Source organism: Pinus tabuliformis, chromosome 8 (genome assembly GCF_031772625.1).
Source record: "Pinus tabuliformis cultivar Carrire ecotype Pingquan chromosome 8, CPIR1, whole genome shotgun sequence".
NCBI lineage: Eukaryota > Viridiplantae > Streptophyta > Pinopsida > Pinales > Pinaceae > Pinus > Pinus tabuliformis.
Window position 1 is genome coordinate 1,051,501,112 of NC_142294.1, and position 22,398 is coordinate 1,051,523,509.

Sequence of the window (22,398 nt, forward strand, 5' to 3'; positions counted from 1 at the left end):
GTATGGACTTCTTTAAGACCTATATAAATCAATTCCTTGATGTTAAATCCATGATCTAGCAAGTTATGTTTGGATTTCTACAAAGCATCTATAGAGTGGCTTTATAGGATTGTCAGTTATGCTTTGTTTCAATTATAGCCTGTAGGAGTATTATTTGATAAAGATCAAATTGAGGAAAAAAATGTGGTTGTCTTGTGACTTGTGATTAAAAATACATAAACATGTATTCATAGCAATCTTGGTGGCCATCCTTGTTCTGACTTTCACTGTAACAGTCATTTTCAAGGTTTATGATTCAGATGGCAATGGGAAAGTGACACTCGAAGATATACTCGAAGTGTTGCGGGATCTGACAGGATCTTTTATTTCTGAAGAGCAACGGCAGGTCATATAGTTCTATTATATATAGTGTAAATAGATTTTCATTAGAAGAGAAGATTTTCTGCAATAATTATTCAGTTCATTTGAAAGTTGTTTGGGGTTTGGTGTAGATTGTTTCATGTTTTGGTCAAATAGATTAGTTCATGCATCTTTTGAAATGAAAGTCTTCTGGCACTATCAGTGTATGTTGCTAGGGAATAACTTAATCTTATAGACTGCCCAGTGAAATTATTAATGTATTTGTTTATTGCAGCAAGTTGTGGGTCAAGTTTTGGAGGAAGCAGGATATTCAAAAGATTGTGGTTTGACAGTTGAAGATTTTGTCAAGGTGTGTCTGTTGTAGTCTTATGCTTGTTAACTTAAATTCAAGTGTTTCAAACTGTCAAGCCATATTGAATGTGCTCTAACCAAGCTTAATTTTCAAATATTTAATATGCATGTTAAAAATCAACCTTCATTAGTCATATTACCTTAAATTAATTTGCTACTTATTGAATGCTCCATGTTAGCTTATTGTTCAAGTATGCGAGTTGAAAATCAACCTTTTATTATTCATTAACTTGATTTAATTTTCTAGCATAGTGATGTAGGAGCATTCAGCCCAATAAAATCATTGTACATTAGTAGACATAGGGGGTCTTGTATTTTAAGGAAGTTGGATTCCTAAGTGATGAATTCATGTAATATTTAGGTTTTTGAGTGAGTAGGATGAGAATTAATTAGATGTTGTGAAGATATTGTAAATGCTCTCGAATTAAGGAAAACATGAGTGGTTAATAATGACAAGAGAGTTAGAAGTCAATTATAACTCTTAAGGCTGTTTCATGATTCGAGGAACTAGAGAGGACATTTAGGAGTCAGTTCAGTAGATTAAGGATTTGAACCAGAATTAGTTCAACAGAGCCTTTCTAGTATAAATGTAAGCCTACGGGCAGAGTGTAAAAGGAGAGGAGGCCACTGATATTGAAGATCAGGCCTGTGAGATAGAGGGTCTCGATATGTAATTAGTTGTTTATACTTGTTTATACAGAGGTTTATCCCGGAACTGTGTAAGTGTGTGAATCGAGTATTTAATGATTGATTTATGTGTGAATTCGTAGGTTCTGTAACAGAGGTTGCAGGCAGAGTTCTGAAGAAATACACAGAGGAGGAGAATGATTCAGAGGAATCATAGTGGGTCTTTGAATCCAATTGAATGATCAGAGTGAAGCTCTGAAGAGACTGCGATGTGAGAATTCGTAGAAGGCAAGCTCAGGAGAGAGTGCGCAGTAGAATGGTGGAAGGACGAGAACCTTTGAAGAAACCCGAACCATAGAGAAAACACTGAAAATAGCGTGAAACATAAGCAAAGAGAAGAGCGGAGAAGTACAGAGGTGATGCACAACAACCGTTGGATCTCATAGATCAACGGTCCAGATCATGTCGCATGGAGCAGAGTGAAACATCACATTGGCGAACCTTAACGAAGAAAGGCGGGTTTATACACAAAAGTGGTATTTCGGGCGAGGTAGAAACCATAAGCGGTATTTAGAGGAGTCCGCCTGATCCCACTAGCCGAGCGACACATAGCAGCGGAGGAGAGAGAGAAAATCGCTTTTTCGGGCGGTTATTCTCCATGCCTATTGTCTATCTGAAATCATCGTGGACCGTTGGATCTACTAAGTGTAGATCAACGGCGGAGGACTGTCAAGCGACTTTTGGAATGGGGAAGGATCTCGACCATTGGATCGAGCGCCAGATCAATGGTCAAGATTTAATCAGAAACCATTGGAACGACCCTTTTAAATATAGCGATAGCGATAGCGATTTAATCGCAACTGTCGGATCGAAAGTCAGATCGACGGTCCCGATGGGATCGCTAATCGTATTTCGGAAGGTCAAATGGTTGGTGGCAATGGAACGTGATACGCCGATGGCCGACATGCCGATAGCGATGAATCGCTGATCAGAGATCGGAGAGATTAGAGTTCGGAGAGTGCTGCGGGAAGGATTGGTGGAATGGAACCGATGGAGTTATAGTGGCGGTGTATAATAATTTGAGATCCATAATATGTTCGCATATCGGAGGAAGGTAGAGTGTGTAGTGTGACCACAGAGGACCGATATTGCGATTGCGATAAAGGTGTAGCATCGATATCTGTGCAGAGGCCGTACCAAGGCGGAAAAGGTATGTTTTGCGTATATTTCCTTTGTAAATGAATTATAAAGGATTAAGCGCGGGTATATGAAGTTTTATATACAAGTCCACCATTATCAAAGGATAAAGAGTTTATAATGAGTTAAGTGCCTATAGAAGGGTTAAGCGGGGTGATTGAGTTCCGATATAAAGGAAAATGTGGATTAATGATTAGACTTTGTTAGTCTATAAATCATTCCGCATGAGGCTATTAAAGGGGGCCTAAAACCTTAGTAAATGAAGATTTGACTCATTTGTGAGTTAAATTCCTAGGACAGACAGGATTATGCATTTTACATGCATACTGTGGGTGTAAGCGGGGGAAACCCTATGTCATTAGTGGTATCAGAGTAGAATTGTAATCAGAGCGGGGAAAGATTTCCTATGAAAAGGAGTTTGCACACAGAAGAAGATAATGTGCATAAGTTAAGTGAATAAATGGTAGAGACTACAACAAAAGATTGTAAGGGGAACTTTCGAAATTCCTGGGAGATTGTAGTAGTTCCAACGGAGGCTTGGGGTAAACAGGAACAGATGATTCCTTGAAGAAAAGTGAGAGCAAGATTGCTTAGCACAAGTTCTGAAGGAAAGAGGACTTGGAGACCAAACAGAGGACAATCCATTCAAAGTGCAGAAGAATGGGAGAATAAGATCATACATAGATCTTGGAGGTAAGATAGTGTGTTTTGTTTCAAATTGAAATTGAAGATTGTGGTTGCAGATGAAGCATCTCAGCAAAGGACAGCAAGAGAAGCTGTGAGAGGAGAACCAGATGTGTTCTTGAAGGCAGAGTAAGGAAAACACTTTGAAGGAGGTGGCAGTGAACCTGAAGAATCCAACAAGAGGTTGGACAAAGAGAGGACAACTGAAGTGTTCCCAAGAGAGAGTGAAATATTGCAGAAGCCTAAAAGGAGCAAAGGTGTTGCTCAAGAGGAGGTTCCAGATAGAGGACTCGCGCTTACCAAAAGACTGTGTGAGGAGAGCTTAGTGAGGTAAGATTGCAACGAGGAGGATTAGCTGTTGCAGAGGCTTGTTGCAGATGAGTGAGGAGCTCATGAAGAAAGAGGAGAAAAAGATGACTACTGATAGTCATAGCAAAGGTTCAGAGAGAAGCCACAACAACAGATATGAGAAGAAGAATGCCAAAGCAGATGGCAAGAGACTGAGTCAAGAAGAGATTGACAAGGAGTTGGCTGAGATAAGAAAAGAACTTGATGTGTTAACAATGCGGCTAGAAGAAAACCAGAGACAAGGTTGGGTATTAAGGAAAAAGCCAGTGGAGTGGCATGAGATGCAGAGAAGGCTACAACAAAAGCAAGTAAAGTGGCTGAGGGAAAAACTCAAGGAAATTGAGTTGGAAATGGAAGAGTCCATTTGTGAACCAGAACAGGGAGAAATTATGGGAGAAAGTGAAGACTACACTGAAGCTAAAGAATGGAGATCAAGTGAAGATCTCATGGACTATTGGGATAGTTCAAAACAGCGTGAGGAGATGCTGACTGAAGATGAAGAGCTGATGTATAAGGCCATCAAGCCTTGTGTTTTTGAACCTAATAGTTTTGGTGTGCTTGCAGGATGCATAGGAGAGGATAGACAATCTTATGAAGCTGTCGAAAGCATGGAGGAGTATCTTACAAAAGATTAATACTCTGAAGTGAAGCTGAATAGAGCTCTTGAACTGAAGTATGAGGAGCAATGTGTTTTAGGGGATAAAAGGTACTCTAGAGCAGAGTATGATGAAGAAAAGCTCTCAAATGAGGAAAGTATTGAGTTGTTACAGTAGAAAGAACTCATTGACAAATTAATAATTGGAGCTCTTACAAGACAAGAACCATTCCTTGTGAAGGAAGGAGATGAAGTTGAGCCTGAGGAGCTGAATCACGTAGAAGACTCAGAGCAGCAAGGAAATGTGATGACTGAAGAGTCGAGTAAGACCGCCAGGTCTTATGATTTTAAAATTAATAATTTGTGGATGATTGCAGGTACATCACAGGAGGATGAACAAACTTTAGAGTTTGTCAGAGAGAAGGAGCAGAATCTGAAATCTGTTCAGATCAAGACTGAGATGGCAAGATCTCAGAACCAGAAGGAGACAGAAGAGTCACCTGGGAGTAGGCAGCAGAATGTTAGAGCTGTCATAGAGGAGAAAGATGACAGTCTTATTCCAATGAAGATTGAAGAAATGTTGTCCCAAAGAAATGATACAATGAACAAGGGAGGATGAAAGATGATATGGAGGTTCTTAAAGAACAAGAGGGTAAGGATGAAAGGGAGGCGGTAAGAATCAAACAATTTCAAAGAAGAATTAACTAGTAGCATGCTAAAGAAGAAGAAGTTCACTATTGTGAACAAAAGTAGGGAGGCATCTTTGAAATAGATGATGTGGAGGAGAGGCTAATTGACAGTCTCATGAATTCTTTTGAGAATTCAAAATAGCATACTGATGTTCTGACAGAGGAGAAAGAAACAGAGCAACAAACTAAATTGTTGCCAAAGGAAAATAAGGCACTGAAGCCTTATGTTTTTGATTTTAACAAATGTTTTGTGAATGCAGGTTTAGTTGCAGATGCTGGAGGAAATTTGGCACAGATGAGTAGCCAAATAAAGATGAAAGAAGAGGATTCTGTGGAAGAATTTAATCCATGGAATAGAGATGCTCAATTGCTGGAGAGAATGCTGGAAAGTCAGAATTCAATGCAGAAATTAGATGTTGCAGAGGAGATATCCTTAAAGATATTCAGGAAGTTTGGGTGGAAGCAAAGTCTATAGTGGTACCTAGAGCAGTAACTACAACAATATCTAGGGTAGAAAAAGTTGGAGCAAGCAAAAGTAGAAGAAAAAGTAAGATCCGACAACTTCAAAGAGAAGAAAACAAACAACGATTTGAAGAGTTAGTGGACAGCAGCAACAACTTGAAGCAGAGAGAAAGAGGTAACAATGAATGACAGAATATGGACCACCCCAAAGATATGCTAGAGGTGGAGATTGAAGAGTTATGGCAGTTAATGATGAAGCAGTCCATATGGAGGAAAATATAGCAGCAGGAGGCATGATCAATCAGAATTTGGACCTGATTGACAAGGAGAGGAAGATGAAACAAAAAATAGCAGACATATAGCAGCAACAAAGGTGCAGAGCTTTCAGGTAGTTACAAACTAAAGTTTGGGACCTTGGAGGTTTTTCTATCAACATATGAACACACATGATTAGGAGATCATGAAAATTTTCTACTTTGAGTCTGATGCAGGAGCATTCAGCCCAATAAAATCATTGTACTTTAGTAGACATAGGGGGTCTTGTATTTTAAGGAAGTTGGATTCCTAAGTGATGAATTAATGTAATATTTAGGCTTTTGAGTGAGTAGGATGAGAATTAATTAGATGTTGTGAGGATGTCGTAAATGCTCTCGAATTAAGGAGAACATGAGTGGTTAATAATGACAAGAGAGTTAGAAGTCAATTATAACTCTTAAGGCTGTTTCATGATTCGAGGAACTAGAGAGGACATTTAGGAGTCAGTTCAGTAGATTAAGGATTTGAACCAGAATTAGTTCAATAGAACCTTTTGGTATAAATGTAAGCCTACGGGCAGAGTGTAAAAGGAGAGGAGGTCACTGATATTGAAGATCAGGCCTGTGAGACAGAGGGTCTCGATATGTAATCAATTGTTTATACTTGTTTATACAGAGGTTTTTCCCACAACTGTGTAAGTGTGTGAATCGATTATTTAATGATCGATTTATGTGTTAATTCGTAGGTTCTGTAATAGAGGTTGCAGGGAGAGTTATGAAGAAATACACAGAGGAGGAGAATGAGTCATAGGAATCATAGTGGGTCTTTGAATCCAATTGAATGATCAGAGTGAAGCTCTGAAGAGACTGCGATGTGAGAATTTGCAGAAGGCAAGCTCAGGAGAGAGTGCGCAGTAGAATGGTGGAAGGACGAGAACCTTTGAAGAAACCCGAACCATAGAGAAATCGTTGAAAATAACGTGAAACATAAGCAAAGAGAAGAGCGGAGAAGTACTGAGGTGATGCACAACAACCGTTGGATCTCATAGATCGATTGTCTAGATCATGTTGCATGGAGCAGAGTAAAACATCACATGGGCGAACCTTAACGAAGAAAGGTAGGTTTATACACAAAAGTGGTATTTCGGGCGAGGTAGAAACCATAAGTGGTATTTAGAGGAGTCCACCTGATCCCACTAGCCGAGTGACACATAGCAGCGGAGGAGAGAGAGCAAACCGCTTTTTCAGGCGGTTATTCTCTGTGCCTATTGTCTATTCGAAATCATTGTGGACTGTTGGATCTACTAAGTGTAGATCAACGTCGGAGGACCGTTAAGCGATTTTTGGAACGAGGAAGGATCTCGACCGTTGGTTCGAGCGCCAGATCAACGATCAAGATTTAATTAGAAACCATTGGAACGACCCTTATAAATATAGCGATAGCGATAGCGATTTAATCACAACCGTCGGATCAGAAGTCAGATCAATGGTCTCGATGGGATCGCTAATCATATTTCAGAAGGTCAAATGGTTGGTGGCAATGGAACGCGATATGCCGATGGCCAACATGCCGATAGCGATGAATTGTTGATCGGAGATCGGAGAGATTAGAGTTCGGAGAGCGTTGCGGGAAGGATTGGTGGAACGGAACTGACGGAGTTATAGTGGCAGTGTATAATAATTTGAGATCCGGAATATGTTCGCATATCGGAGGCGGAAGGTAGAGTGTGTAGTGTGACTGCGGAGGACCGATATTGCGATTGCGATAAAGGTATAGCATTGATATGTGTGCAGAGGCCCTACCAAGGCGGAAAAGGTATGTTTTGCATATATTTCCTTTGTAAATGAATTTTAAAGGATTAAGTGCGGGTATATGAAGTTTCATATATAAGTCCACCATTATCAAAGGATAAAGAGTTTATAATGAGTTAAGCGCCGATAGAAGGGTTAAGCGGGGTGATTGAGTTCCGATATAAAGGAAAAGGTAGATTATTGATTAATGATTAGACTTTGTTAGTCTATAAATCATTCCGCATGAGGCTATTAAAAGGGGCCTAAAACCTTAGTAAATGAAGATTTGTTTCCTTTGTGAGTTAAATTCCTGGGACAGACAGGATTATGCATTTTACGTGCATACTGTGCGTGTAAGCAGGGGTAACCCTGCATCACATAGTCATAGGGTCTGCCCAACCTATAGTCAAAATGGGTTGTTTTCACCTGGATCTGGTGGTTCTGACCTAGATCTGGGTTGACCTGCCTAGAGCTGCTAGAAAATTATCAAATCTGTTGAGTCAACCTGCCAAACTGCCAAAGCATCCAAGTCAAGCAAAAACCCATTGTGTCAGCCTGCAAAACTGTTGAGTTAAGCAACCTGGAATTTTAGCCATTTTTCATTTTTACCATTCTTGCTCATTTCTTCTTGAGTTTGCTAAGAATGGCTTCTAACTAGGGTTTGGAACATTTTTCACATAAACTAGGGTCTTGGACATATACACACAACTTAGGGTTTTGATTTGCATCTAGGGTTTTGAGTGACATTTACAACTGCAGCCTTTGAGATATTTTTCACCTTCCCACTTTAATTTCAAGCTTGTTTAGAGTTTCATAGTCATGATTGTCTCATGTACATTATATGATATACTTGGCTATGTTTGGATATTTTATTTTTGTGTTATATTCATTTTAATATATCATGTATAATCTAAAAATAACATGTATTTTCCTTTAAAATCCAGATTTTCTGTCTTACTAATGGTGTCAAATGTTTTCCAGGTTGATTCACCAGTCTGTGCTGAGTCCTAAGTCGAGTTTGACTCTTTTGCCAAAATGAGTCTTGTCTCGAGTCTAAGTATGGTGATTTTGTTTTATAGTTGTTAGTAATTTGATCACCTAATTAGAACTTGAACCCAAACGATAATAGTAAGTAGGCCATAATAGTCAAGTAATTGTGAAGGATCACACCCTTCAATTAACAAGCGCATAACTATATTTAAAAGTTATAAAATCAATCTGAAATCATAAACAAATTTTAATATATGAACTAATTCTTCTCTCTTCAATTTGCTCTGGACTGTAAACTGTATGTTGTGATGTAACAACATGTGCTTTCCTTGTATCGTGGAAGACAGATACTGAATTTCAACATTGATATAATTCAATAGTTCAGTTCTTGTGATGTTCACGCCCTCCAATATGGATTGAATGTGTGCATTAGGAATGTTGTGTTGAAAATGTAGCGAACAAGGTCTTCTGGCTTGTGCCTTAGCCAGTGAAGATCTCAAAGTGTCCTTCTATCCGTATGAATGCAAGCTCATGAGTTAGACTTCAGTTAGGATGAGTTATTTCCAGTTTACTGGAATAATCATCAAGTTAACATGCGTAGAGTTGGAGCTTCAGTTAATTGGAAGTCTTCAGCAGTTTGACTATAGGATTGGTTGGCAGTTCGAGTTTAGAAAAGGACGAGTTGGGAACTTCAGCCATTGATTGAAGTAAGGATGAATTGAGACACTAGTTATGATTGAAGAGTGAAACAGTTCGAACTCAGTTAACTTGCGAGTTAGAGACTCGAATTCTAAATTTGAATAAGGCCCAAATTTAGCATGGATCAAATCTATAAATCAAGGAGGAAGGCACAAGGAATTCATTGTTGTTTTGTGCATGAAGGATTGTGACAAGACACAACTCATGAGATTGTGAGAAAGAGCACAAGTTTGTGTGAGAGATCTTTGTTGTGAGAGCGTATCTTGGAGGAGCCAATACGCAACATTGAAGAGACTTTCTTGTGGTGGAGCTACGCTACGAAATAAGAGTCGAGCCCTAAAGAATAGGGAGTCCTCTACGCAAGGAAATAGGGCTTGTCAGAGCACAAGAAAGTAGTAGCAGGGGTCCGTTTGTTTGCAGGGTGAGTCTAACTAGTACAACATGAGGACAAGAATTTTCTCAGGGTGACAGTTTGCCTTGTAGAAGATTCTATTTCTCAAACTCTATGAATAAAATACTGCAACAAAGTAGAGGGTTTTCCCAGTTAGGTTTCCCAAGAAATCAAGTGTGTAAATTGTGTGATTGTTTTTATCTCCGTGTTTTAGTTCGTTGCTTACTAGTTAAGAAATTCTGCATCTTTGTGAAAGGAAGTTTGGTTTCAATGTTGGGTGCCTAGTTTTCAGTTATTCACTAAGTAGTTGCAGAATTTCGTGGAAATTTAACATGGTATAAGTGCAAAGATCAATATAATGACCAACACCAAGTTGGTCAACGAAGCTAGAGCACAGATTAGTCAGGAAGGCTAGCACTAGAGTTTGAAAAGCAGAGAAGTTCCTTGGGGAGCAGTATGCCGTTCCTAGGGCTAAGGTCTGATCACAGTTTAGAGGGAGCCTCGAATTTCTGTGCATGGAAGGAGCGGATATATGTGGTGTTGCAAGATAATGGGGTGATAAAGTTTGTGAAGCAGGCTCAAGTGCCACCTCAAGATCCTCAACATTTGGCCTGACATAACAAGAATGGCACCAAGGCGAGGAGGATCATTCTTGAGGGGATCAAAGACCATATTATTCCTCATCTCCATGAGAAGAAGACAATGTATGATATGTTTAAAGCCATCTTAGATCTGTATCAGGGTTCCAGTGATGCTAGGAAGCTTGCTCTCAAGGAGAAGCTAAGATGTATTAGAATGTGCAAAGGAGAGCCCATCATCACATATCTTTCGAAGTTCACGCAGGTTCGAGATGAGCTAGGTGGAGTGGGCATGATTGTAGCAGAAAATGACCTTGTGAGGCTTGCGGTTTTGGGACTCCATAAGTCTTGGTATAGTTTCCAAGATGCTGTGAATGCCAGAGGGAATATTCCTAGTTGGGAAAGGTTATGGAGTGATTGTGTTCAAGAAGAGATCGGGAGAAGGACGAGAGATGGTAGAGAAGCTCTAGCAGAGGACGAGGAGAACTTTGATCGGGTAGGCAAAGGTAAAGCCAAGGGCAAGAAGGGCCAAAGAGAGGTTGAATCTAGTTAGAAGGGCGAAAAGAAGGAGTTTTTTGGTAAGATCAAGTGCTTCCATTGCCATGAGTTTGGGCACTATGCCACTGAGGGTCCTAATAAGGAGTCCAGTAAGGATCATGTAAGCTACATCAGCTGAGGTAGATGCTTTTTCTGCTCAGTTCGAGAAAGATTTCTGATTGATAGCTTGTATGGCAAGCTCAACAGACAACAATATACGGTATATTGGTTCAGGAGCATCCTTCCACATGACTAGGAACAAGAAGTATTTTAGTTACTTGAAAGAGAAGGACATGCAGTTTCAGATTGATCTGAGATGATGGCAAGTATGCAACTAGGGGAGTTGGTATTGTCAGTTTTGAGAGGGAGTCATGAAGCTCTCTCCATCTCAGAGATGTCCTCTATGTTCCAAACTTGAAGAAGAACCTTGTTTCAATAGCTACCCTTGAGGACAAGGGTTATGAAGTCATCTTCCGCAAAGGTAAGGCTTACCTCCAACACTTGGCTTTTGTATGTAAGAAACAGATAGGTGTGAGGATGAAGAATCTCCATAAGTTCCAGGTAGAGACAGGCACAACCTTGAGCAACAAGACAGGAAGTGCTTAGAGTAGAGAAGTGATGGTTGAGGAGAGCAGGGCTCTGAGAGAGTGCTTAGAGCAAGAGCAAGTTAGAGTACATGAGAAGAAGCTACTCAAGATGGAGTCGTAGCTAATATCTCAGTTTGAGTCTCGGCTAGTTGGCAATTGGGCCGACCAACAGGATGATGAGGAGCAGAGCCCAGGGTGAGTGGAGGTAGCCACTCAGTTAGTGACTCCCAATATGGGGAGAGTTCGAGCCATGTGGGCAAACGAGTTGTTTAGGGGAGATCAGGAGAGAGTTGTACCTCCCAGTACCACATTTAGGTAGAGTAAGTAGCCACAAAGATACATGGGGTACCTGGCACTTATGATTAAGGTGATAGATTCAGATCATAGGAGCATGGTTGGAAGTAACAAGTCTTCAGATTAGATTCCGCAACAAAAAGCGGGAAAGTCTTCTAGTTCAGAGGGAGTAGTTGCAGCAATGGATAACATGGTGGTGTTGAAGACAAATCCTAGTGGACGAGGTTCTTCCAGAAGTACCTTCCTCGCTAAGAGGGAGTGTTGAAAATGTAGCGAGAAAGGTCCTTTGGCTTGTGCCTCAGCCAATGAATACCTCAAAGTGTCCTATCAGTATGAGTGCAAGCTCATGAGTTAGACTTCAGTTAGGATGAGTTATTTTTAGTTTACTGGAGTAATCATCAAGTTAACATGCGTAGAGTTGGAGCTTCAGTTAAGTGGAAGTCTTTAGCAGTTTGACTACACGATTGGTTGGCAGTTCGAGTTTAGAAAAGGACGAGTTGGGAACTTCAGTCATTGATTGAAGTAAGGACGAATTGTGACTCGAGTTATGATTGGAGAGAGAAACAGTTCAAACTCATTTAACTTGCCAGTTAGAGACTTGAGTTCTAAATTTGAACAAGGCCCAAATTTAGCGTGGATCAAATCTATAAATCACGGATGAAGACACAAGGAATTCAGTGTTGTTTTGTGCACGAAGGATTGTGACAAGACACAACTCACGAGATTGTGAGAAAGAGCACAAGTTTGTGTGATAAATCTTTGTTGTGAGAGTGTATCTTGGAGGAGCCAATACGCAGTATTGAAGAGAGACTTTCTTGTTGCAGAACTGCGCTAGGCAGTGAGTCGAGACCTAAAGAATAGGGAGTCCTCGGCGCTATGAAATAGGAAGTCTGTGTGCAAGGAAATAGGGCCTGTCTGAGCGCAAGAAAGTAGGAGCAGGGGTCAGTGTGTTTGCAGGGTGAGTCCAGCTAATACAGCGTGAGGACAAGAGTGTTCTCAGGGTGACAGTTTGCCTTGTAAGGAATTCTATTGCTCAAACTCTATCAATAAAATACTACAGCAAAGTAGAGGGATTTCCCAAGAAATCAAGTGTGTAAATTGTGTGACTGTTTTTATCTCTGCGTTTTATTCTGCTGCTTATTAGTTAAGAAATTCTTTATCATTGTGAAAGGAAGTTTGGTTTCAGTGTTGGTTGCCTAGTTTTCAGTTATTGCTAAGTAGTTGCAGAATTTCATGGAAATTTAACATGTTTTGTATTAGTTTTAACTTTTGACAGTTGTATAATGGTATATCAATTGCATTTTTTTTCTAGTTTGTGTCATGCACTACCCCTATCACATTATGTACTGTCACTTTTTGAAATTGAACTGTCCTTTTTCATTCTCTGGTAATTTGTTGTCATTCCCTGCTACAAGTTCTTATTGGCATTTAAAAGAAATTAAATTGTTTACAAAGCCGTTTTTGTGCTAGCTTTTAGTTTCCACTAGCCTTCATATGCCCATCATTAGATTCTCAAAGTGATTGCTATCTTGGTAAAAGTATTACAAATAATTTGTTTCTATATGCTTCTTGTAAGCGTTGCAATTAAATCATGAATGTATGATCCAAAAATTAAAAAGCCACATTAGTAAGGCCCAGATACTCCAGATCCATACCTGTGTCCCCTTTGCGACCTGAGGTGTTACCTATCTAATATATTATATCAACAAACTAATATAAATTTTTCCTCAAAAAGTAAATTCATTAATTATAGCAAAATTACATTCCTCATATGCGTAAGAAACATGTCTTAAAAGACTTCATCTGGGTCCCTAGATTCAAAAAACCGAGCAATCCCACTGGAATTACCCTTCCCAACAAGTCAGATATAAATACAGTCCCAAAAAACATCACCTTACAGTCCTCATTATATCAACCAACAGGTCTAAACATATCTCACTAACAGTCCCAAAAACAGTCTGTTAACTGTTCAGCAAGTAATAAACTAAATAACTTATAGTCATGTATGTATATTTAAGAAATACAACTCCATTGATTGTATAGATCAAATTGCCATTGCATCACCTAATCGTTAATGTATTCTGCATTATTACATTTTTTTTTTTTTTTTTTAACAAAGTCGGGTACTTATGTATTATAAAAGCAGCATTACAGAGTTTCTAGTACATACGGGAGATGTTTCTGAAGTCTGAGGATCAAAAGTGGGTTCGCAGACCCATATTCCTCGTTGCTTCTTTTGATTTAAACAGAAAGCAAAACAAAGACGACTATATTGCCTTACAAAGGAACCTCCTATCCAGCTAAATTTACAGTGCATTCCTTATGGGAAATGTTGAGTGACTGAGTCATCCGGATTCCTGACACTTGCTTTGGTTGAAGCTTCCGCCTGGTAACTCTGGGTGAGGGAGCGGATATGCTCCATGGCCGCCTCTAGGTGGCTGCATCTCTCTTTCAAAGCTTCAATCTCATTCTTCCTTTTGTCCAGTTTCCTGCGCTTTGAGTTCCTGTCTGCATGATAGTCCTCTTGTAGCTCTTTCAGTTGCTTGGTAAGGCTGTTAATCATGAAAGTATGGGCCTTACACATGGTGCATTCCTTATTGTTGAATATGTTGTCCAGAAAGTTGCCAGGTTGAGCCTGCTCTGCTGGGGGATTCTGCTGATCAGCCATTCTTTCACACAGAGGGTCGAAACTTGCGGGCTGGGGGAACCAGTGAAGAGCAATGCACGGGGCTGTAGATGAAACGAAGGGGAAGATACTGAAATGCTGGCTCAACAGAGGGAGGTGCGACGAGCTCAGAGGGCCGAGAGTGAGCCTCGATGAAATACCTGAAACACTGCTGTGATCTAGAAACAAAAGAGTTAGCAAGTGTAAACCAACAGAGAGTGAAACTGCGGTTACCAGGAGCGTGTTGCGAAGCTTTGTATCCTGATGAGAGATGAGGTCTTCCACGGGTTGCCTTCTGTTGCTGGAGTCGAACTGAGGATGCGGAGCTTTCCCCTTAGCTGTGTGATTACTTGAGGCCCGGCTGCTATTTATAAAATCATGGAGGGTTCACATTTGCTTGGGCCGATACCGAAAGGCTCTGTTCTTGGGAGGGGAGAGGTCAGCTGATTTGATATGGCTGCTGACAAGGAGAGTGCGAAGGGAGAGATCACAGTCCCATACCCTGAGAAAGGTTGCGCAGGTCAGATAGTGAATCCCGAAGAGATATGTATCCATGATGGAGTTCAGGTCATGAGGGCGATTCGGATTTCGATGGTACCAGGTAGAGCAATTGGGAGATTTGGGCCAAATACGGAGGAGATTATACCTGTGGTGACTGGGCTTCTCGGGGGGGGCAATGAAGGAGGCCCGCTTAAGGGATGTCTTTCTTGTAAACTTTGTCATTCTCCTTGACTTCACCTGTTTGCCTTCCTGCAGCCCTGTTCGCTTGCTCATCTGCTTCTACATTGTTTGCTCTGAGGATGTGTTTGAAGGTGACATCGCCAAGAGACCTGATATTTCCCATTATCCTTGCTTTGATATTGTTTAATGCTGTTTGTCTAAAGTCCTTCCCGGTGGTCAATGCAGCTATGATGATTGCAGAGTCACCAAGAATTAAAAGGTTCCTCAGACCAAGATTCCTGGCAATGGAGGTCCCAAGGAGGAGGCTGTATGCCTCTGCCTTATTGTTTGTCATGGTGCCCAGACCCCATTCAAAAGTAACCATGTTTCTCCCTTGGCAGTCCTTGATAACTCCACCTGCTCCCGCTTGGCCTGGGTTGTTCTTTGAGGCCCCATCAAAATGGAGGGTAGGGCGGTTTTGATTATGGATCCAGTTTTTAACTTCTTCTTTAGTCCCTCTTAGCTTCCAATCCATGTTCCTCCTCCCTGTAGTTTCTTTCTTCTGAGTTCCTCTTCCATATTTGAATTTGCTGATCCACTCTTTGACTCCTGTATCCGTTGGCTCCAGTCCTGCTTGGTTAATGCCATTTGCCTCAATGATCTCAGTGATAAGAGCCATCGTTTTGGCTGTAACGCTGGAGATGCTTGGCTTTTTGCTCTTAAAAATACACTTATTTCTAGCAATCCATATTTGCCAGCAGAGATTGGCGGGGGTGCTGTTCCATATCCTCTTGACTATGCCTCTACAATTGCCTGAGTGAGGGAAGCTATTTCCCCATTGCTTCTGTAGGGTAGTGATCTGATTGGGGAGGTCGCTGATGCTCAGGGGGTTTGTGATAAGATTCCAGCAAGCTTTTACAAAGGAACAATCTATAAATAGATGATTAATACTTTCCTCTGCATCCTTACACATGCAGCAAATTGAAGGGCCTTGAATGCCCTTCTTCCTGAGATTTTCAGCAGTGAGAATTTTACAGTGCAGGAGGGTCCAATTAAATAGCCTTACCTTTGGAAGACACTCAATTTTCCAGATTGCTCTCTGGAGAGGCCAATTGTTAATTGCTGCGGCGTTTTGCAAAACTTTGTAGCCTTCTTTGACCGTGTAGTTACCCCCACTAGGATCCCAAACAAATTTGTCTTCCTCCAATCTGTTTGTGGGGGCAGAGCCAATTAGCGAGTTCTTGAGCTCATCCCAGAGGTTCTTGAGGTCATCAGGGAGGGGAAGAGGTCTCCAACCCGACCAGCAGTTCTGATCCCAAAGGGAGATGTCATAAAGAGTTTTGATCTTTGCCTCTGCCATCCACCTTTGCAGTGGCCTGTAGTTAATGAGCGTTGCCCTTGCCTCCGAGCCCATTATCCTGTCCTCCCATATATTGATATCCTTACCATTCCCCGGAGCTCTTGATATGCAAGATGTATTCTGCATTATTACATTTAATATATTCAAATATTTATTATTTCCTCAAGCGCGCTTCTGAGAAGTATTAGAGCATGGGCCTTCAGCTATTGTTCTTTTGTTACTATCATCATCGTTCTCTATTTTTTCATTTATTTACACCTTCATGATTTCTCAGTTCCTTTCCTACGATATGTTAAAGTTTTCTTCATTTTACCACTTGCTTCTGCCTTCCTCTTTGTCCTGCATCCGATGTTGTTACCATTGGTTCCACTCCTAATTTCTTTCTATTCTTGTGTCTCATTGTGTTATGTATTAATTCAGTTTGCTGAATTTAGGGCAGTTGATGAAATTCCAGATTGTTGAAATTTAGGAAAATATGCAATTCCAGTTAACTGAAATTTAAGAGTCTGATGAAATTTCTATTTGCTCTCTTGCAATTTTATTTCCATCTTCAGCAATTTAAATTTTTGAATCGTCACAGCAAGTCTGACTGTTGTTATCGATTTTCATTGTTGTGCCTTTAGTGCTTTCAGCTCATCAGGTCATTGAGATCCAAAATGTCATTGGAGCAGGCCTTAACTGTTGTCTCTTTGATATTTGAAAGTAGGATGTTTGAAAATGTCATTGGAATTTGGAAGAGGCCTAGAATGTTGACTCTCTGCAAAACTATTCAAATGTATAATGTTGGAGAATAGTTAATTTTGGATAAATTAAGGTAAGCTGTTGTAGGTCTACTGGTTCAAAGCTAGAAATGAAACTCCCCATAATCACTGTTATTTGTCAATTTTGATCTCACGTCAAAGAATCTGGGTTGAAGTAATCTTTACTTCAAACATTCAAAGTTGAGAGTCAGAGCACACACATATGCTTCTATTTGAATATATGCCATATCAAGATATTGACAAATTTTGTCAAACAGAAGATTCTCAATTAGCTGAACTTGAAAATTGAACAAGAGTAGCACTGGCAAGTCAGAGTTCAATCCATTCAAAAGGTGCACCACTTGTTGCATTAAGAAACTGATTCTATAGAAATTCAATTATCAAAAAGCTTATAAATTTTCACACGAGAAATTATAGAAACACTACCAAGGAATTTTTGAACTGGGAATCAAGTCAATCTCATGTGCAATCTTCTTCTTTGTTGGCAAACCTTTTGGTTCTTCTTTACACAATATCCCCATGCTCCTCTAATAGATCCTTCATCTCCTTGGGAGCTTCATTCTTCTTGGAACTCTTGGCTTCATTTTCATGCTCTATGTCTCTAGGAGTTTTCCTTTGCATCATTGCATAAGATTCATTTGTGATCACATTCACAAATACCTTTGATTGTTACCAACAACACTTTACTCTAGGGTATTTTTTAGGGGTGAAATATAGCCAAAAGGTGAATTTTTATGATAATATTTTAAGGTCGGCAAATATTGTATATTATTTAAATATCTCATATTTCGTCTTATTTCAAACCCCTATGGAGTCATATTCACCTATTTTCAAGCAAGGGGACAAATTTTTGCCATCCCCATGTTGATGATAGTAACATCAGACAGGTACTTCTGCATATGTCTAGGTGTCTAATGTGTGGAAGTTGTCCAAAAGGACCCTTAACCTTAGCAATTCATTTAATTAATGGAAATAATTGAGGAATTGACTTTTATAAGAGAAAATGAGTTAATTTAATGAAGTGCAAAGGTTATTTACTTTAGTTTATTAGATGAATTTCAATCTTTGATCTGAATTGATGTTGAGATCCGATTTCAATAATCAATCACTTTGGAGATTAGGGTTGGGGATTCGGCCAATGACTCGAACTTATAAAAGGAAGGCTAGGTTAAGGGAGGGGGCATATTTTTGACCATAAGACATAGGAAGATAGTGAGATCCCACTGATTGGGTGAAGAACATTCATCCAAGTGTGCAGAGTCCAAGGAAGAAAAGCAAGGGGCAGCAAGGAGAAGGATCTATATCAGCCAAGCAAGATCGAAGGATAGGTTTTGAGGGTTTGATCAACTGGATAGTTTCCAGGTTTTTGCTGCTTGTATTTTTCTTTAGAGGACCATTTTCCCAGGAAGGGAGACATATGTTGAAGATTAAATTAATGAAACAACAGATTTGAAGGGCAAAAATTTATGTGTGCATGTGTATTAGATTGGTATCGTTATTTTTGCTTCCGCTGTTATATTATTATGTACATGTTAAAATCTCAATAGTGCTTTTAGTTAGTAGATCTACAGTAATAAATTAATTTACAATAAGGTATTTACTAGGTTAATAAATTGTCAGTGGTCAGGGTTAGACATTAACATGGTCTCAAAGCATCTTCTCTGAGGAAGCCAATTCCTGAAGTATTGCACGCATAAAAGCCAGAATTTTGAAGTAGTCTGAGACCATGTCGGGCCATATGTAGCAGTCTCAGCAGGCAGGAAAGTACCAGGTGTGGTTGTACATCGTATGAAAGTAAGCAACAACTGTAGCAGTTTATGTGGATGTACGCAGTTTGTGAAAAAGGACAGTTGTACGTGAGCTGCTAGAGAAAAGAGCCGTGCACACGAGGGATGCAGTCATGCGAAGCTGCCAAGTACAATAGTTGTACGCTATGTAGTTGCAGAGAAGGTTCATACATTGTTAGCATAGAGCCATATGATAACAAGTGAAACAAAAAACAAGAGTGACAGACTGGAGGTAAATCAATGGGTGGAAAGAGACAGTTGCCACAACCGCTAGCTGCCAACTATGTAGGGTACAAAGTAGTGGTTGTCAAAGTAGCCACATGGGAGGCAAACAAATTGTACAAGAAGTTTGCAGAGACATACATACAGAAAGTGCAAAGGAAGTTGCCATACAACCAGAATTGACATACAGAATCTTACACAATGACCAAAGCCGCTCTAGTGAGCATCCATATGTGATTGTATGGGAGGTGACACTAGTCAACGCAGAGTATAAGGAACAGCTCAGGAATTGCACTAGTTACATGCAACATCGACAATTAGTCACATGGGACAACCATACAACAAAAGGAATTTGCTGCAAAGGTTGTACATGGTGATGGTCGCAGGTTACACAGTTCATAAAGTCATAGATTTGCCAACAAGGATTGGCGAAGGTCATTCTTGGAGACTGTATAAGTCAAGGGCTTGGCAAAGATAGAGTTTTTTGTGGGGGTTTAAAAGGACCTAAACATAGATTCACAGGAGATCTTACCAGATCTGTAAACCAATAGCATTATTATTCTTGTGGGTGTGAGAAGGTCTTAGCACAAGGTAAAAAAATTATTAGATCTAGTAATGACAGCAACCGGTCTTAGGTTTGAAGACCGGTTGGATGTAGCATCTAACTTCTTGCCCTCAAAGGCAAGGATCACTACGTTATTGAAAGAAAATTACCTTGGGAGATTGTTGAGAAGGAAATTCAACCACCTACAGTTGCAATGCAGTGGCAAACCCATGAAAAGGGTATTAAAGCTCAGTGGATCATTATGGATGCCTTGAAGGATCACTTGATCCCTCACTTGGCAGGGAAGAAGACATCTAGGGAGATTTTGAAGGCTCTAGTGGACCTGTTCTTTGAATTACAACGTGAACATGAAGATAATCCTGAGGAACAAGCTTAGATCCATCCATATGTCGAAGATTGATAATATTTCCAGTTACTTCATGAGGACCACATAGATAAGTGATCAACTTGTAGCCATTGGGGAGAAAATGGATGAGACAGAACTCGTCAATGTCACATTGAATGGGTTCTCCAAGCCATGGGAACCATTTGTCAAGGGAATTTGTGCCCAAGAGAAGCTTCTCAATTGCGAGAGGCTTTGGGATGATAGCATCTAAGAAGAGGCTTGTTAAATATCGAATACCAACCAGACTTATTGTTGGGTTGTGTTACATTCTTTCCACGACTAGCCCATGTAGTTAACCGGGGGTTAGAGAGGGGGAGGTCACAGGGGGTTTGAGGGGCACCCGTAACCCCACTTAAATTTTGGTTTTGGACCCTATGTTAGGTTGGGCGGACCCACCTATGGTTTTGTGCATGATTTTCGCACATGTTTTTTGGACGCGATGGTTTTTGGTCCATGGTTTTGGACGCGATGGTTTTTTGGTCCATGGTATTGGACGCTTCGGCATGTATAAATATGTATTATAACATTGAAAGGAACATAATGAAAAAAATCAAGCTGGTAGTCCCGGTTTTGAGATCCAGGGGAAATCTTTGTGCATATGTGTTTTATGTGTTATGCTCTCGCATTGTTTATTTTCTGTGTTTTAGAATTCATATGCAGGTAATTTCTGTATGGGGTTAAAACCTACACTTATTTTCTCATGGCAATTAATTTTGTCCCCAACAGTTTATTTATTTAGCCAAATAAATACCGATTTACTGAAAAATAAAATCATTGGCATAATGGCATTTTTAACTTCTAGAAATGAATATATGCAACCAAATTTAAATCAGAGAGATCGATCACACATTGCAAATATCGTTTACCTACAACAATTCTTCGTCATCTAATAATCTGGAAAATCTAGGTTTTCAACCCATGGAGATATAAGGAAAAACACAATAATTGGAACTTGTAACTCGACACCCACAGGATGAATTCGGTCTAAGGAATTATGCCATCTGGAAATCAGCCTTTGGAAGAAATCTACCTAGAAAATTTGGCCCACTCAATCAGTTGGAAAATCGACATGCACCTTCCCTGTGAGCTATCACCATGCCCTAGGAAACTCAACCCCAAAAATTTCGGCTTTCTCCAAATCAAATCAACCTTCCTCCAACAACTCGGCCCTACACTCTCCTCAACTCAGCCTCCTAGATTCGCCCTCAATTCTCTCGTTCTTCTCCTCTACTCTCCAGTCCACTAAGCCACTCACACTAGAGAAAATTGCTCTCTTTGTGATGACTTTCTCTCTTGAGTTCTTGTGTGTCTTCACCTCTTTGCTAAGCTTCCTTTATAATCTTCATTAAGTCCAAATCCTTAATCTTATTCTCCCTTCTAGAACATCATGGAGATAAACGATTGATATTATTTCTAAGTCACTTAAATAATTAAATTATTTATCCTTAGAAAATGACTTAATAGTCCATAATAATTAATTGACTTTAATTATTGTACTTTTCCTAAGTTACACTAAGGAAAGAAGACATAAATCACTTACTCCACCAAGCAAGCACCTAAAGAGGCAATAAATCATCCTCCACATGCTAAGACACTAAGCCTATGCAGAAGACCTTCCGAAGCTACCACTAGCTTCAATACTCCCTCCTAGCAAGGAAGGGATTCTCCACCACCCCCTGCTTATCTCGGTACTTCACAAACTTCCCTTTCACTAGAGGCTCAGCCACCCACTCTTCTCTAGAAATGTACTACAATCTCACAACACCTCTCTTGAACCTATCTCTGATGAAGTGATATTTGATCTTGATGTGCTTGGACCAATCATGAAACATGAGATTCTTAGAGAGCTTAATGCAACTCTGATTATCACATTGAATCATTGTTGGCCCCATATACAAATCAAATAGTCTTGCAAACATCTTGCGAAGCCACATTGCCTCCCAGCTCACCATGTACTATGTGTCTACTGAATTAAGTGCCATTGGTTGCTGCTTCTTGCCATACCATGAGATCATGGCTGGTCCCAAGCTAAAACAACATCTAGATGTGGATTTTGTGCCCACTACACTCCCTGCCCAATCAAAATCTGTGTACCCATGCAACTCCCTCCTCCACCTATGACATATCTCAATCCAAAGTCCACCGCACCTCACAAGTATCTCAGCACATGCTTCACTGCCACCCAATGAACCTGTCTCGACTCCACCATGAATTGGCTGAGTGTATTCACAACAAAACATATATCCGGCCTATTGTTGACCAGATACATCAAGGAACCTATCAACTCCCTGTACAATGTGGGATCCACTAACTCACCTTTAGAAGCAATTAACTTCTTCAAGTTAGTGATCGTTGGTGTAGATATAAGCCTACAATCCTCCATGCTGAACCTCCTCAAGATCTCAATTGCATACTTTCCTTGCCCAAGGAAAATCTCTCTTGGTTGCTGCCACACATCTATTCCCAAAAAGTAGTGCATCAAGCTGATGTCCATCTCGAACTCCGAAGCAGGATCCTCCTTGCACATCCGTATGATCTTCTACAATCTTGTTAAGAAAA

The 22,398-nt window shown here is 40.2% G+C and overlaps 1 protein-coding gene across 9 annotated transcripts in view; it reads left to right on the top strand.

Annotated features, from left to right (window-relative positions):
• Positions 1 to 22,398, top strand: part of LOC149238963 (uncharacterized) — a 159,943-nt gene that overhangs the window by 57,327 nt on the left and 80,218 nt on the right. For all 9 annotated transcript variants that reach the window (XR_016246429.1, XM_089373259.1, XM_089373260.1 and 6 more), the window contains 2 exons: positions 276 to 385; positions 635 to 709. Coding sequence is in view for 8 of the 9 variants with exons in the window: in XM_089373259.1 (XP_089229385.1) it covers positions 276 to 385; positions 635 to 709 (185 nt within the window). In the remaining variant the exon portion in view is untranslated. The remainder of the gene's footprint in view (positions 1 to 275; positions 386 to 634; positions 710 to 22,398) is intronic.